This window comes from Rattus rattus, chromosome 16, assembly GCF_011064425.1.
Source record: "Rattus rattus isolate New Zealand chromosome 16, Rrattus_CSIRO_v1, whole genome shotgun sequence".
In the NCBI taxonomy this organism is placed as follows: Eukaryota; Metazoa; Chordata; class Mammalia; order Rodentia; family Muridae; genus Rattus; species Rattus rattus.
In genome coordinates, this window is record NC_046169.1 from 6,915,683 (window position 1) to 6,933,393 (window position 17,711).

Below are 17,711 nucleotides of genomic sequence, written 5' to 3' on the forward strand. Positions count from 1 at the left end.
GTAATTGTGTATGTGTTAATTGGAGTTACTAAAAACAATAGAAGACTTATGAGAACATATGCAGGGGCTGGAGAGATGGCTCGGAGGTTAAGGGGTGGATCGCTCTCCCAGATCTGGTCCCCAGCACCCATATTGGGCGGCTCACAACCACCTGCCATTTCCATTTCAGTGATGTGTCTGACAACTTCTGGCCTCCATGGGCTCCCACATACATGTGTGCAGACACACAGGCAGATGCATACACATAAATAAGGAATAAAATCAATCTCTAAAAATACGTATAGGCAGTACAACCCAAAGAAACAGCGAGTAAAGAGAGACATGCCTCATAGTCTTGTCAGTTTGTGACCCAATATTTAAATCATTTCTGTTTCTTACTGGATATGTGTATCAAACATTAAAATTACTGGGTCTCATGTCCCTTTGATAAAATTGAGTCAACTTTCTGTCGCTCATTCTGAGAGTGCTACTCATACTTTCTCAGAGGTGCTCCTCTGTGTGGACTGTTTCTTCAGTGTGGCATCAGCTGTGAGACCCATGTGATACAGCATGATTTCCGTAAGGTCTGAGTAGCTGGCTGCCAATCGGGAACGGGCATCTCATACTATAAATGCATGCGTTTGGAGTCACTGAGAAACGTGGCTTCCACAGTATTGCGGCCTTGGAAGGAAGGAGGAGTCCAGCTTAACCCCAGTTGTCTTCCGTTCTTTATTTGATGCTGGTCTGCTCAGCCTCATATCTGCGTCTAGCAGAGGAAGACTCAAGGGAACGTCCCGGCTCAGTGACACTTCACAGAAAAGCAGAGAGGGTGCCTATATGCTGAAAGCATCCCCAGGTGATGCTGACCGGCCTCTCGTTTCCAAATAACCTCAGCTGAGAGTTATCAGAATGTGTGTAAGCTGTCCTTGACCCTTGTCATTTGAGACAGTGAAAACCTTTGCGATTCTGGTTTGACCAAAAGGAAATAGAGAAATAAGTGCATAAGTGTTACAGAAATCTTCAGAATTCCCTGTTTGCAAAATCTTTATTTGTAGTTCACTTATTCACAGGCTGTGAAACTAATGGTAAGTGTGTGTGTACCTACATAGTAATACGCATACCCCAGTTTACTTTCTATTACTTTGAGAGATAAAACACCATAACCCAAAAGCAGACTACTTGGAGAGGAAAGGGTTTATTTGGCTTGCATGTCCAAATCATAGTTCATCATTGAGGGAGGTCAGGGCAGGAACCTGGAGGCAGAAACCAAAGACCAACGACCGGCTGACTCCCCAGGGCTTCTCAGCCTGCCTTTCCTACCACCCAGGATGGGTAGTGCCCACAGTGGGTTGGACCTCCTACTACTAATCATTTACTCAACACTTGCCCACAGACGTGACCAGATGACTCTAGCTTGTGTGAGGTTGACAGAGAACCAACCAGGATAACGCACAAAGCCCCATGTCTATTCAGTTCAGTAAGATGACACCTGGTCACTGCAGGCTGGGTTCATCGCAGTGACATGACTACTGAGCTTCTGGGCCATCAGTTCTTGTTTGTTTTCTTTGAACAAAACAAAGAACAACTAGCAGCCACGTAACGAGATTCAGTCAATGCCATAACTCTATTTTCTAACTCCTATTTCCAGCTGTGCCAGTTCAGAATGACACATGCCACGATCCTAAACACGTCAGGGCTTGTTCCTGAGAATTTTATTCTCACACTGAGAAACTGACAGCACTTTTTGCAAGTTCCCAGTACCTAATCTGCATTCTTGTTTCCCCAATGTATCTCTTCCGAGGATTTTTCTCAAACACGTTCCATTTTGTAATTTCCCTAGCTTTTTATTAAAAAATCAGCCCATCTTCCCCTTTCATTGTCACCAAGCTGCTGTCTCGCTCACAGTCTGGGTTTGTGAGATCTCTTCCCTGTGGTGTCCTCCAGGTCATTCCTCTCTGGATCCAGCCTTGTTCTGGGAGCTTGGTGGAGAGGCTGGCCAGTTTGGATTACCCCAGGGCAAGGCTGTGTTGTGGAAAGCTCTGCGTATTTGCAGCACCTTCAAATCAGGAGGCCTGCCTGGGGTGTCATGTTTTCCCTCTGGTGGCAATGCTGCTCTGGCTCTGACCGTTGGTCATGATGGTGACAGCGAGCTTCCTCCTTAGCAAAGCGCTTTTACATATTTAATCTGGACGCGGTGTGTGAGTAACACTCCGGCCTCAGCCTTGTACATGAAGGTGTTCAATTATTGACTAAATGAGCATTTTCATTGGTAGCAAAATGGTGGTGGAGGAGGTGGTGGTGGTGGTTATTCTTACTGTCGTTATTATCACCATCTCTATGCTAGGGAGGAGAGCTTTCCTCATCAACATAGATGGGCACAGTTTCTCCTAAAAAGAATAAATGCCTAGGTCTTTCTGCTGAATTACCAGTTTACCAGTTTTCAATGGAGTCAGGGTGTGACACACAGTGCCAATTAGCGTCCTAATAGATGTTTGCATATTCAGCATGTTGAGGGGAATTACAGCCATTTTCCTTAATGTCTAAATTATACAACCGGCTGAAGGGAGCCCCTTCATGCTGCCAAACTGTAAATGAAGTGTCACCACCAAACACAATTATAATCCTCTCAGGGAGACCCAGAGCCGGGTATCTGTATAGGATATCATGGGATGGACACCAGAGCAGGCACCGTGGTATTTGCCGGTGGTCTGCTGCCCACTTTGGAACAGGTCACGGCTGGTCATGGCTGGAGGAAGAAACCAGTTTCAACTCATGCTGTTTGTCCTATGGTCCTCTACAGAAAGATTTCTAAGATTGTTGCTCTAAGGATTAAACCAAGGGCTTTGCACATGTTAGGCAAATTCTCTACCACTGACCCAAATCCTCAGGCCCCTAATAAGGAATTCTGAATAATAAATAAAAATTATTAATTTGTGGGTTTTTTTTTTTTTTCATCTGAGTTAGGCCTTACTGTGTAGACCAGGCTGGCCTGGATCTCAATAGAGATCCCTCCACCCCACCCTTTCAGTGCTGGGATTAAAGACATGGACGTGAAGCACAGTGACAAACGAGAGAAACGCTTTGTATTGCTTTATTGTGGTAAGGAGGCATTTTTTTTTTTTTTTTGGTTCTTTTTTTTGGTTCTTTTTTTTCGGAGCTGGGGACCAAACCCAGGGCCTTGCGCTTGCTAGGCAAGCGCTCTACCACTGAGCTAAATCCCCAACCCGGCATTTTTTTTTTAAAACATCAATGTGTCATTCATTTTTTATTTCTTATGTTTTACAAATGCTTATCCCGATGTGTGTGATCTGTGCAGTGCATACGTGCAGTCCCCCCCAGAGGCTAGAAGAGTATGTGGGATCCCTTGAAACTAGTGTTACAGTTGAACATATGGACACCATGTGGGTGCTGGGAATCCAATCCTCTAGAAAAAAAAAAAAGCAAAGGACTTTTAACCTCTGAGCCATCTCTGCCGCCCCTGAAGCGGCATTTCTGCTATGTCCTCGTAAACAAACCCCATGTGAACTTAGCTTTTGGAGCTGGCACTGCAGGATCTAGGAGAAAATAGATGTCATGAATGTGGAAGAAAAAGAGATTGACGTAGCCCGCCAGCTCCACTAGGGACGGTGGCAGCCAAGAGTCCATGTCTCTGTGTTGCCTTCCTGCAGGCGGGTGTGCTGGTCTGTGTGCTGTAAGGCTCCACAGACCCACCCGTGCCGCCCTCAGCAGCACCCCAGCAGCCCATCGGCATCAGTGGCTGCGCTGTTATATATTTCCCCGTTTCTTTACTAGGATGGCTGTTCTTCTGAAGAGGCTGATGCCACAAACCATGAAGACTGACGGCAACTTACTCAGGAGATGTTTCCAAAGACACACTGTGAAGCCAGACCTGGCACGGCCTTCCCTGACCGCGTCCACCCCGAAGCTGTTGCACCTGATCTCTGCAAAAGGTTTTAGTACTGCGGGCGACACCGAGGGCGAGAGGAAACAGAAAAGAAGGGATGCTTTTTCTAACACAGGACGGAAGATTAGTGAGCGAGTTATCCGCGTCCTGGACGAGAAGGGCGTCGACCTGGGGACGATGCACCGAGCGGATGTGATCAGACTCATGGACAAGCAGGACTTGAGGCTGGTGCAGAGGAACACCACCTCAGAGCCACCGGAGTACCAGCTCATGACCGGAGCGCAGATCCACCAGGAGCGGCTAAGAATCCGGGAACAGGAAAAGGCCAAGCCCAAAACTGGTAGGTGTTCCAGTGTTTGTGCCTCGAGTCCTTTGGAACGGTGGTTTTTGAACCTGTGGGTTTTGAACCCTAGAGGGGTGGATGACCCTTTCACAGGGTGGTGTGTCAGATAATTACGTTACGATTCATAACAGTAGCAAAGTGACAGTTACGAAGTAGCAGTAACATAATCTTATGATCGAGGGTCACCACAACATTAAAGGGACACAGCATTAGGAAGGGTGAGAACCACTGCTTCTGAACAACCCAGCAGCACTCAATTTCATGTTTGCCGAGGTGCCGTGGACAGGAGACACTGGCAGCCTCTGTGCCTCTGCTTTCACCGCACTCCTCTGGGGCAGTTCCTCCATCCCCCACGTCATCCTTTCCCTTCCTTTCTGATGCCCCGTGTCCATTGTCTCTTCCTGTAAAACTGTAAAGTGGGGGAGAAGTCGCCTTCCCATCTTGTAGCCTTGGCTCCAAATGCAGTACTGAGCCTCGTGGGGCACTGATAGGGCAGTGAAGTGATGGAGAGATGTCCACCAGATCTAACCCTCTGCTGTCGCTCTGCCTTTTAAGCACCTTGTAAATCACAGAGCGCCTCTTGCCTTTGTGCACAGCCAGTCACCTTCCCAGGCACTTGTCATGGAAGCCACTCAGAAGCCAGGACCTGGGTACTAAGACTGGTCGGCTTTTGATGACTCCCAGTGGTGGAAGGCTACTCCATGGCCTTCACAGTGTGACAAGGATGGGGCCCTAGCCTAACTGTACAAGGCTGTGCACTGTGAGGAAGGAAAACCCATTTTATAACCACAGGAATGCCGACCAGAAAACAGGCTTTCAAAGGAAACCAACCAGGGGGATAAGGATGTCAAACCATGGCACAGCCAGAAAGTGTTGAGAATGGAGACCTTGAAGGGCCAATGTCTGGGAGGTTTTACTTCATTCTGACCGAGACCCAGAGGCGACTGGTGGGAAGCAAGGGGGTGCTAAGAACTTTTCAAATCTAAAGGCCTACAAGAAAAGGTAGTAAGCAGGTGTTACCTATCATCTAAAATCAGTGATGAACTGGCTGTGATTCAGAGTTAACATCTGAACAGTACGGAAAAGTTGAAGCCCCTCCCCAGATGTTCTGTGTGCTCTCATGGACTTGAGCCAGTGTTAATGTGACACATGTTCAGAAACGGCGTGCAGATTGCTTTTTTAAAAATGGCACATTGTTTTCAAGATCTACCCATGTTTGTAGGATAGCTGTGGGTAAATTATTATAATTACCACAACTAATAGGAATGCATCAAATTTGTTAATCTTTCTCCATGGCATGGGCCTCTTCCCACTTGTTCATTCTTTATGAACAGCTCTGGGTTCTGTGAACCTAAAGGGACCAGGCTGCCAGCCACAGCGTCAGCCAAGGCTCCTCTGTGTACTGTCACACTGTCACAGTGTCAGTGAGGAGGCCCTGCTTGTCTTCATGTCACCCTTCTACCCTCTGAGGCACTTCTGTGAGTTGCCTGCTTGTGCCTCATTGTTTCTCTCAGATCTATAGCTCTGTCTAACACAGGGTCTGGGCGATGGTTCCTTGGGTCCGAGTGCCTGTGCACAAGTGCTAGTTCGAAGCCCCAGAACCAAGGAAGAGCCAGTCTCGGTAGCCAGTGTGGGGTCTACAAGCCTGGTCCTATAGGGAGACATAGGACGAGGGGGGTACAGTGTAAAAACAAGGTAGAAGGTGAGGACCAATACCCGGGATTGTCCTGACCCCAACCCCACCCACGCCTGCACTCACAAGCACACCCACAAGCTTAGCAAGTTTTAAATATTATTTAGCACGTTAAAAACAACAAGCCTTTACCCTTGGCAGGGAATAGGGAGGCAAAGTTTAGAACAGAGGCAGAAGGAACACCCATTCAGAGCCTGCCCCACATGTGGCCCATACATAGACAGCCACCAAACTAGTTAAGATGGATGAAGCAAAGAAGTACAGGCTGACAGGAACCGGATGTAGATCGCTCCTGAGAGACACAGCCAGAATACAGCAAATACATAGGCGTATGCCAGCAGCAAACCACTGAACTGAGAACGGGACACCCATTGAAGGAATCTTAGAAAGGACTGGAAGAGCTTGAAGGGGCTCAGACCCCATATGAACAATGCCAACCAACCAGAGCTTCCAGACACTAAGCCACTACCTAAAGACTATACATGAACTGACCCTGGGCTCCAACCTCATAGGTAGCAATGAATATAGTAAGAGCACCAGTGGAAGGGGAAGCCCTTGGTCCTGCCAAGACTGAACCCCCAGTGAACGTGATTGTTGGGGGGAGGGCGGTAATGGGGGGAGGGTGGGGAGGGGAACACCCATAAAGGGGAGGGGGAGGGGCTAGGGGATGTTGGCCAGGAAACCTGGAAAGGGAATAACAATCGAAATGTAAATAAGAAATACCAAAGTTAATAAAGATTAAAAAAAAAAAAAAAAAAAAAAAAAAACAAGCCTTTAGGGGTTGGGGATTTAGCTCAGTGGTAGAATGCTTGCTAGCAAGCGCAAGGCCCTGGGTTCGCCCCTCAGCTCAAAAAAAAAAAAAAAAAAAAACCAAAAACAAGCCTTTATACCGTCTCCCTGTTCCTGGGGCTGAGAGTGCACGGATGGCTGTGGTGGCCTGTCAGGCTTCAGATCTTACCATCGGTGGGTGGAAGTGGAAGTAGAGGTGTCAAAGAATAGGAAACAGATCGATGGAGCACTAAACGTCACTGTCCCCAAGCAGGACCAACTGTGACAAAGGAGCTCATTTTTTCCTCAAATATTGGACAGCATGATTTGGACACCAAGAGTAAACAGATTCAACAGTGGATTGAGAAAAAGTACCACGTTCAAGTCACCATAAAGAAGAGGAAAGACACAGAGCAGCCCGGGAGTGAGACGGTAAGTGTGAGCACCTGCGGGGCGCTGGTCTCTGATGCAAAGATAAGATTGTAGAGAAACAGGGGGAGCCTACCACAGAATACTCCCAGCTTCTTAGTGTCAAACTAGTGTGTTTTCCATTAGATTTGTCACTTGTGAATTGTTCTGGGGGCTAGAGATGGTTCAGTGGTTAGAGCACTGACTGCTCTTACCAAGGACCCAGGTTCAGATCCCAGCAAGTACATGGTAGGCTCCTAACTGGCTATAGCTTACTTCAGGGGAATCCGACATCTTCTGGATTCTGTGGACACTGCACATAATAAATGCAGGCAGAACACCCATACACATTTATCTTTTAAAGCAATAGGAAAGCTGTGAGTTACTCTATTTTAAAAACTGCTGGCCGGCTACCTCTTAAAATAGAAAAGGTAGGCAGTTCATAGGTCTCTCCTCCACACGCCCGGAGAGCTTTACTAGTTTAGAATCCCTGGCGTTCACATGCTGTTGGCGTTTAAACCTAGCTCACTGCAGCTTCACCTAAGGCTGCATTGGTACAGTGGGTTTGAACCTTGGCTGTTTGCGTCACACACTTACAGGGCACAGCTCAACCAGGCAGGCTTTGGGAGTCCAGTGGGATCTGCCTTCCTCCCTTCAGAACAAGAAAGGCGCTCTGCAAAGTCCCAAACCCAGTGTTTGATTTTAGGGAAGCTTGAGCGTGTAAACCCTCTGTGCTGTGACAGAGTAGAAACTAAAGTCTGTCAGTGTGAGTTGAGCATGAGTTCCTGTGTGGATGTCAGTCACACAGGAAAACGTAGGACCAGACCAGCCTCTCCCAGCAGCTCTAAGCGTGGTGTCATGTGAACGCTCACATTTCATCACAGCAGAGACCCCCAGCTCAACTTAACCATGTACTGTTGTCCTTTGTAGGATGAGATATTTAACCAGATTCTCCAGACGATGCCTGGAATAGCAACCTTCTTGAGCAGGCCGAAAGCCGTTAGAGGAGGCACTGCCTCCATGTGTGTTTTTCGTCATGTGAGCAAGAAAGAAGAGAAGGCGTACAGAGAATCCCAGGAGAGCCAGAAAGGAGACACTGTGAGCAAAGACGACAGAAACAGCAACAAGTCGGACGTCCTGTGTCAGTGATTTAATGAGAAGTCCAGGCTTCTCCAGAAGCCTCTGCTGGCCGCTCTGAAGTCCCTCCCGACTAGTGGACAGTAAGTAACGCAGCTGGGGCGAGCATCGTGGCCTCTGGGCTGCTGCTGGACTCTGTGCTGTTAGGCAAGGAGCAGTCGGGCTCTTGTTTCCCCTTAGGAGGGACGTACCCGCTGAGGCGCGAGGCCAAGCTGCGTCTCTCCCGAGGTGGTCTAACCTTTAAGAGAACAGAATTCCCCATCAGAATTACCTGTGTTTCTCAACGGATCTCCACCTCAACAGATCAGCCCCTGCTGGGATTCACACCCTCAACAGGCAGACACACAGGATGGTGGGGTGGGAGGGTGGACGGACAGATGCCAAGCAGGCCTTACAGCTGGGTGCTGGCCTAAGCAGCTGCCACTTACTTTGAGCTTCATCCTCTTCTTGTCAGGATCGTGCACGACACTGTGCCTCATGAGACTTTGCTGTAGTACAAGGGAAAGAAAGAGACTTGATCTGGGCCTGGAGAGGTGGCTCAGTGCTTAGAGCATGTCTTGAGGACACGGATTCAGTTCCCAGCACCCGTATGGTGGCTCACAACCACCCATACTCCAGCAGTTCAAAAAAAACCTCTTGGTGTCTGCTAACGTTAAAAATGCAGTGACACCATGCAATAATAAACTACCAGCTGCCTTTCTGTTGTGTAGTCGATTTGACCTTCACTCGACTCCCTGACCAGATGCGACTCCTTAGCAGAGTGGCTGTCAGTCAGCTGACACGCTAGGAACTGACTCCATCCCAATGTACTGCCTTTTAGATGGGGCCGAGCAGGGAAAGCCTGCTCCGCTTGAACATCCAAGCTCATGCTTAACTGAGTCTACCTCAGCTGCGTTCCTGAAGGCCAGGGGGAAACCTGGCCTCTGCCCTACTTGCTATGACAGTGGTGACCACGGCACCTTTGGTGTGACTGGTCTGGGTTATGCTCAGTGACTTTGGATTAGTAAGAGCTCTTTAGACGCCAGCTAGGCAAACTGTTCAGTTCCCCACCAGGAACCATGTCCCCACCTGACCCAAGATTCCAGAGCCTAGAGGTTGTCCATTTGTGCCACCTACCTCCTTTCCCAGGCCCTAGGCTCACACAGAATATCAGCTAAGTAAGCAGAAACACAGGCCCCAGGCTCTCCACTCAGCATGGCTAGAATCCCTGGGTCATACACCAGACATCCTGAATATCATATGTAGGATTCATACCAGAAGCAAAATTACAGTTATGAAATAGCAACTAAGTGACTTTATGGTTGGAGGCCCCCACCACATGGGAACTGTAATTGTGTCCCAGCATTAGGAAGGCTGAGAACCGCTGCCCTAGAGTGCTTGTTAAGTGGCCTGTTCAGCCGCCCAACCCCAGGGCTTCTGGCCCAGTTGGGTCAGAGTGGGAACCCGGGGCTGGGCTTGTCAACCTGGAGGATCTGCAGGCCAGATGTGAACCACCAGCCCGGAGCAGGAGACACTCACTTTCATTGCAAACGTCTTGCCACAGCCAGCGTGCTCACACACAAATGGGCGCTTTTCCTCGTGGAAGGAGAGAATGTGGCTCTGCAGGTTGAACGCGGTGGTGTAGGTCCTTGCACAGCCTTCCCGCGGGCAGCGGTACACATCCCTCTCCGGAGCGTGAGTCTTCATGTGCTGCTTGAGGTGGTCTTTGCGCCTGAACATCTTCTGGCACACTGTGCAGGTCACCTCCTCTGCCAGGAGAGACACACGGTTCACCAACTTCCCGTTACCCAAGCACGTGAGTAACATGTCTTCCTCCTGTGACTACAGACCCGCCCGGGACTTCAGAGGAAACCTCAGCTTGTCCCACTGCTATGGCTCCAAATCTCTCAAGTTCATGGTTCCCAACGTCCTCACCTGTAAGGAGCAGGCGTCCCTGGCATCATGACTGGACACAAGAAATTATGCCCGCATGGCATCTGACACAGCAGCATCTGCCAAGTCCTGCAGGGCCTCAGGAAAGCCAGGGCACAGCAGCACCAGCCGAGGCCTGCAGGGCTCCCTCGCCTGCCAGCACTACACAGAACTCGATGCAGAACCCCTTCCTTTCCGGCCCAAGCCTGTATCTCAGCCTCCCAAAGCACACCGTCCGCTCTTCCACAGCTCCTGCCTGCCTCACCTTTATGGGCTTCTCTCGTGTGCTTCAGAAGCTCTGTCCACGTTTTTCCCACAAAGGAACATCCCTTTTGACATAGGTAGCCTGTTCAAAAACAAAACAAAAAGTTACCCACTGCCTTTTCTGAATGCCCAGGGAAAACCCTGATGACAGCCAAAAAGAAAGCACGTGTCACGTGCTCATCCTCCTGCTGGGTGCAGTGCAGCGGGTCCCCTGCTCTGAGAGCCCCTCCTCTCCAGACTTTCACACACTTGAGTGGCACACAACCGGGTGCTCAGGAACACTACAACACTGGGTGTTCGTGGGAACGAGGACAGCGGCAGAACACAGCGTGGTGCCTCTTGGGACGAGAGGCCAACATTCAGATAATGTAATAGGCTCTTGCTTGTCACACAGCTCTGTCTACTCAGTGTGACCACAGAACAGACCCAGCACACCCTGCTGGTGGTAGGCACCTGGCTGCCAGCACAGTCCCCGTCTACGTACCCTCGTGAACCTTCCCATGCCGTTTCAGCCTGCTGGGGGAGGCAAAGTGCTTCCCACATCCCTCATGGGTACACCTGGGAAAGAAGCAAGCAAAGTGTTAGCCAGACCCTTCCCATGGAGAATTCTGACACCCTTTCACCACACCAAAGCCCACCTCTTCCCACGCCAAGCCTGCACCAAAACAAATATTGCAGTCCTAAATACAAAGACAAGTGACCTGGCCAGCTTTGGAGCAGGAAACGCTATTCTGAGAAAGAGTCACATCTTTCGTTTGTGTTATCCAACTAGTTTGTGGCTGCAGAAGTGACTTCAGGAGGCTGTCTGACTTGGCTTACACTGGACCAGACAGAGAGCTGTTGTCTGTAGTCTGCCCAATACACTGCATACGGTCAGATGAGAACACAGCACGGGCTGGGGACCAGCACCAGAAAAACACGAAATGTACACAAGTCGGTGTGCAGCGCCCCAGGCACCAGCACAGACAGGCCACAGGCCTGTGGGTGAGACCACACTGTCACACAGTGCAAAAGGCAGCCTGTGGGAGGCAGGGGCAAGGCCCCATCAGCCCAACTGTGCAGGGAGACACTGCCCAGCAGGTAGGCAGTCCCACCCCCACCCTGTCCTTGTGAGTGCTCAGGAATCCCTCAGGACAAGCAGGGCCCATTACTTCTGTTCTACAGTAAGAAAATAAAAGTTCCAATGACTTCGTGCCATAAACCTGAACCGGCAGCTCCTCATCTCCCTTCAAGCTTAACCAGGACTACAGGCTCGCACAGCTGATTCCCACACATGCAAAATGGATGTTAGAGAAACAATGGAACTTTTCAAGTCCCCATGGGCTTGAAACAAGCGCCTCCCCGGGGATCCTGATCTCTGCTTTCCACCCTGAATCCTAGAGTGCTGGCAAAACACCGACCTGAAGAGTGGCTCATTTGTGTGCTGGCACTGATGGGTTCTCAGCTGCTGGTGCTTCTTAAAGGCCTTCTTGCAACCTTCAAAATTGCACTGTTAAAAAAAACAAATGGGGTTGGGGATTTAGCTCAGCGGTAGAGCGCTTGCCTAGGAAGCACAAGGCCCTGGGTTCGGTCCCCAGCTCCGAAAAAAAAAAAAAGAACCAAAAAAAAAAAAAAAATGTATAAAAAAAACAAATGCATGGTTTAGTACAGGAGAGGATCAACAGTTGCTGAAGTCCTTTTGAGGGCTGGAGAGATGGCTCAGTGGTTAGGCACACTGGCTTCTCTTGTGCAGCATCCACGTGGTGGCTCACAACCTTCTCTAACTCCAGTTCCACAGGACCTGACACCCTCTTCTGACCTCCACAGGCACCAAGCATGCATATGGTGTACAGACACATATGCAGGCAAACACTTGCACATAAAGTATAAACCTTTTTAAAATCAAACAATAAAGTCTCTGGATCAAGTATCTCAGGGAATATAAACTTTCATCCACTTAGTCTCCGTGGAAAATGCTTCATCTCAAGAAGCTTAAAGAGCAGAAAAGCTTGTGCTGGGTGGTCACCAACAAGTCACGTGAATGTGCCCCAAGTGAGTTTGCAAAGTGACAACTTGAACAATGAGGACAGCCAATGCTTGTCTTATATATCCAGCAAGATAAAACTCACTTTGGTAGTGAATGTAAAAACAGAAAGCCATACTCACCACATACTGTTTTTGTGGATTTTCATGTTTACGTTCAATGTGTTTCTTCAAGTTTGACTTTGTGCTGAATTTCTGATTACAGCCATTATCTGCACAACTGCAAGAGAGTATATGAAGCAATACATAACACACCGTGGGGAGAGACATTAGGGGGCTGGAGAGATGGCTCGATGGCTAACACCCTGGCTGTTCTTGGAAAGGGCCTGGGCACCAGAGTTCCTGGCACCCACATGGTGGCCTGTAACCATCTAACTCCAGTTTCAGAGAACCTGATGCCCTCTTCTGGTCTCCACAAGTACAGGGCACAAATGACACACATAAACATGTGTATAATGGGGGTGGGGAGCAGACGACACCACCAAAACTGATAGTCCCAAGCACCAAAGCATGTCACACAGGCCTGCTCGGATGGAGTCTACAATGGATGCTTTGCTTCCACACTGGGCAAAAGCATACTGGGCTAGCCAGCCGCCCCCATACATTGGTGAAGAAGGGGAACCCTGGCCTCAGAGGCCTGAAGATTGCTCGGGCTCCTTTAAGTTAGAATCTAATAACCTTGCTTTTGTGGGAAATGTCATCGTAAGCTGCATTTTCAACAGAGAGCCTGACTCCAGTTCTGTCATCACCGAAACAACATGTACTTGGCACAGGATCATGAGCCACTTGTCCCCTCTGGGATGTTAACAGACCGCTCCAGTTCGTTCCACTTGAGTTAGAACCTTGGCCTTGAAAGAGTTTTGCTCCCTGTGAAGATGTGGTGGCAAGTTTTTTTACCCACTAAGCCATCTCACCAGCCCACCCTCTGTCCTTCCTCCTAAGAATCAGCCATCATCCTGCCGGGGCTACATGCCATAACCTACTCCCGTGGCCAGTCAGCCCCTACTCACACAAATGGCTTTTCTCCGGTGTGAATCAGGATGTGTCGACTCAGATGGTAGTCCCTGATGAAGGCTTTGCCACAGCCCTCATAGTCACAAACGAATGGCCTCTAGCAGAAAGAAAAGGGGGAGGAAAGAAAGTGTTTAATTTTTTAAAGTTATTTCTATGGGGAGGGGGGCATGTTTGTACCACTGCATTCTTGTGGAGGTCAGAGGACAACTTCCTGGAGTCAGTTCTTTCCTTCTACGCTTTGGGTTCCAGGAATCCAGTTAAGGTCCTCAGGTCTGGCTGCAAGTACCCCTCCCCACTGAGCCATCTCATCAGCTCTGTGTTGTTAAAAGTCTGATTTGTGGCAGGCCAACACCAGACACTTCCTTCCAGGGATGTGTCCATTCAGAAAGATGCCTGCCGCACTTGGGCAAGACTTAATTCTGCTGCACCAAGTTCCACATCAAAAAACGCCCCATCTTTTCACGAGTCACCATAGCACACAGACTATTATTGTTCTGTGGATGGACAGCATCTGACAGGCAGGTAGGTTAGCCTGCTCCTTTGGGACACAGGCTTTCCCAGGAGACCCCTTCTCAAGTTTGCTTTGACATGAGCCCCGATAGCCTGTCTGCACATCTCTCTGCCATAATACCATTTTACCACCAAGGAGGAGAGGCAGAGGAAGGAGCAGGCTGTGTCTCATCACAGGTGACCTCTGTGTCTACAGTAAGAGAGATCAGGCACAAAGACAGGAAAATGTGTCACAGCTGAAAAAGCTCATAGGTGCAAAGGTAAACGAAGGAAACATCTCCCAGCCCTAACTGCGATCTCCAATTTGGCTCCCAGATGTGGGGGAGGGGATGCTGTCATGAACCCACAGTAAAGCTACAGCACATCCCAACATCCAATTGGATGTTTCCTAACTATGGGAATACTCTGAGATCCAAGACTTCCATCACAGTACTAGACTGCCAGTGGACAGGAAGACACAAGTGAGCCGCACTGCTCAGCATAAAGTCAAAAACCTTGTTCAGATCCAGTCCTACAGTAGGACCCGTACTAGTCAAATTATTGCCCAATCTGGAACAATAAACACAACTTCAAAGCCAGGTGTGGTGGTGCACGCCTTTAATACTAGCACTTAGGAGGCAGAGACAAGCGGACCTCTGAGTTCGAGACCAGTCCGGCCTACAAAGTGAGCTCCAGAACAGCCAGGGCTACACAGAGAAACCCTGTCTCAATAATGATAATGATGACAAACCGTAACTTTAATTGTCCAACCAAAGAATAGCATTCTGGTCTAAAATGCAAGCTCTAACTCGGACACAGGGACAAAGAATGGCCAAAATGTGGGAAGAGAATGTTCAAGGAGAAACGGGGATAAGTCACAAAGATATTATGATGGCAGTGGGTTGGCAAGTCTGCCAAGAGAAAGAAACCAAGGTGCATAAAACAAAATAGAGGAGCCAGGGGAAAGGGCCAAACAGGAAGGCTTTTCCTGTTCACTCTAACTCACACAGCCTTGGTACCTGACCAAAGCCCGCCTGCAATTAAAAGGGTGCACACTTGTTGCTTGCAAGAAACCCTGACGTCCTAGACCTCAGTCTTTGCTGAGCACTTGCCCCGGTCAAGTCCAGGACGCAGCCTCTGCGCCAGGCTCCACCCTGCACACCCGCGGCCCGGTTACCTCCCCCGTGTGCTTGCAGAGGTGCGCGTCTAGCTTCCAGGCTTTGTTGTAACTAGCGCTGCAGTCAGGAAAGGAGCAGATGAACCTGCTGGGGAGCGCGGGGCGCGGCGGGGCGGGGCCCACACAGGCCCGAACGAACGCGTCCGCGATGGTCAGGGACGACACCGCTTCTGCGACCGAGACCCGCGGCTCCAGGGCGACGCGACTGCGCCCGGGCCGAGGCGGGGCAGCCACGTGCTGTCCCCGGAACGCGGGACACAAGCTACCGGCTCCCAGAGACCCGACACTTCCGGGAACGCGGCCCGCAAAGGCGCCAGGTCCCGCCCATTAAGCCCCATGCGCCACGATTGCGCATGCCCTGAGAGGCTCGGTCGCGTAGCCTGGCTGCACATGCGCAACAAGGACTCTTCGGCAGCCAGGCTCTGGTCTTCTGGTTCGCGTCTTAGTGAATAGGAAGCGCTGCTTAAACGTCCCAAATATCAACCTGACATGACTTAAGGTGGCCTGTTCTTCACATTCCAGTTTTGCCCTCTGCATCCTGACACAAGCCTCAGAACGTAGTGGAACCCAAGCTTGTCTGCTCCTTCGAGTCACGTGGAAATTTTTCAAAATTCCAAAGCCCAGAACTTAACCCGGACCAATTAAACCTTAATTTCTGACGTCAGTTGTGTTGGTTGTTCTTTTGTCCACTTTCTCTTTGTGTCACTGAGTCCTTAGTGTTTGGGGCTATTTTTAGCTGTGGGATTTCCACTTTTTCCTCAGCCTGATTTAACCTCCATAATGGCAGAGACTGAAAAATAACCTCTGTGAATCCTTCCTTAAAAAGTGGTGTGCATCTATGAAGGGCTAAACCGATCTTACTGTTAGTGGATGAAGATAACCATGGGAAATCTTTAAGCTTTTTTGGCTAATGGATATCTTTACTGCAGAAGGTTTGAATGTACTTAATTCCCTCGCGTCAAAGCAATTCAAATGAAAAAGGACTGAACAGAGGGCTACAGGGGTCTCAGCACTTGTTGACAGGTCATTGTTGTTGGGTTCTCATGCTTATGCCCCATGCACATGCGCAGATTGCTGACTGTCTCTTTCTTCTTTCCGGTCCCTCTTCCCTTTCTCGCTTTCTTGTCCTCTCTACTCCATCAGCGGACACTCTTTTCCAGCTCCAGTCTTCTGTTTCTCCTTTTCTCTGAACATCAGCTTCTAGAAGATTCTGAGGTCCCTGCCCTGTGACTCTTGTTTTCCAAGGACTTTGGTCTCAGTCAAGCAGCCTGGACTTTACATAATTTTTTTCTCCTCTTAGTTAATAACCTTGGTTAGACAATATTTGGCTTAGCTAGGATTCAGGCTCTTTCCAGACCCAAACATACCAATCCCGGGGGTTGGGGTTGGGTGGGGGGGGGGAGGATTGTGAGTCTTAAGTGTCAAAGCTAAAGATGAACCCAGACAGAACTAGCTTTAATCCCACAATGGAGGCAGAAACAGGTGAATCTCTGCATTCAAAGCCAGCTTGGTCTACAGAATGAATTCCAGGACATCCAAGGCTACCAAAGAAACCCTGTCTCCTGTTTATTCCATCAAGACCTTCCAACCCAGCTGACATCCGTGATGTCATCAGGTGGCACATATCGAAAACCCTTACCCTCTCAGCACACCACAGCCCAACACTGAGGAAGAAGTCCCTTCCAGAAGCAGGTCCTCCCAGCTCTAACATTGTCATAGTGATCACTTTTTTGAGCCAGTGCAGGAGAGGGAAAATATGATACTAAAGAAGGAGTGGGAATAGTAGAGTGGATTGGAGAGAAAATTCTGAAATACTGAATGTATACAATGGGGCTGTTGTCATCAGCAAAGTCAGGTGTCTGGTCTCGAGAGGGTAGCTTGGAAAGGAGAGGTTATATAAATGCCCCAGTGTACTGGTGACTCAGCTGTCCTGCTGTGAGTCAGAGCCGTGGGCTTCGGGGTTCTGTGACCTGACTTGGCATCCTATCTCCTAATTGACCTGAGTCAATTAATTAATTTCTGTGAAATCCATGTTTTCTTTGAATAACTATTAGAATGTCTGTGGCCCACAGTGGTATGAAATGATCACTTCGGGTGAGCTGCTGTGTTTTTTGTTTGTTTGTTTGTTTGTTGTTTTTTTTTTTTTCGGAGCTGGGGACTGAACCCAGGGCCTTGCGCTCGCTAGGCAAGCGCTCTACCGCTGAGCTAAATCCCCAACCCTGAGCTGCTGTGTTTTAATTACTTAGCCCTATGTGAAGTGGTTCACATGACATCTTTCTTGCCTTCAGTGAAAGTCTTGCCAGTGACTTTGGAAACTCCTATGTTGGAGAAGTCTATGTGGTAAAGGACTAAGGTGACCTCTGGCCAGCAGCCAGGTAAGACCCCAGACCCTAAAGCCCTAGAGGATCTTGCCTCAGTCAGTCCTTCAGGAAAACATTCTAACCCTGGCCTGTGGTGGGTTGCCCTGGGGCCTTTGCATTCTAATGTTAACTCTGCTTCCTCAAGAGGGGCTTCAGGTGAACCTTCTTCTCCCCATTCTAACTGGTCAAATAAAGGCTAGAGCCTGTGATTGGGCTGTGGAAGGGAAAGGCGGGGCTGGAGG

General features: G+C 49.3%; 2 protein-coding genes across 3 annotated transcripts; one reads left to right on the forward strand and one right to left on the reverse strand.

Moving 5' to 3' along the window:
* The first annotated feature begins 3,769 nt into the window (after positions 1-3,769).
* On the forward strand, positions 3,770-8,932 carry Mtif3 (mitochondrial translational initiation factor 3). Of its 2 annotated transcripts, XM_032886619.1 has the most exons (3): positions 3,770-4,223; positions 6,962-7,119; positions 8,026-8,932. In XM_032886619.1, exons 1-3 carry the CDS (start codon positions 3,773-3,775, stop codon positions 8,242-8,244), a joined length of 828 nt encoding a protein of 275 aa, XP_032742510.1. In that variant the 5' UTR covers positions 3,770-3,772; the 3' UTR covers positions 8,245-8,932. The 2 variants fall into 2 exon arrangements, with proteins under 2 accessions (XP_032742510.1, XP_032742509.1); XM_032886618.1 differs by lacking the exon at positions 8,026-8,932 and having other exon boundaries at positions 6,959-7,204.
* Positions 8,227-15,486, reverse strand: Gtf3a (general transcription factor IIIA). Its single transcript, XM_032886617.1, is given in 10 exon segments — positions 8,227-8,470; positions 8,661-8,720; positions 9,751-9,980; positions 10,409-10,489; positions 10,892-10,965; positions 11,808-11,896; positions 12,553-12,649; positions 13,440-13,540; positions 15,110-15,357; positions 15,360-15,486. Coding segments are annotated over 10 exon segments (1,233 nt in total). The 5' UTR covers positions 15,448-15,486; the 3' UTR covers positions 8,227-8,305.
* Between the last annotated feature and the right edge of the window lie 2,225 nt (positions 15,487-17,711).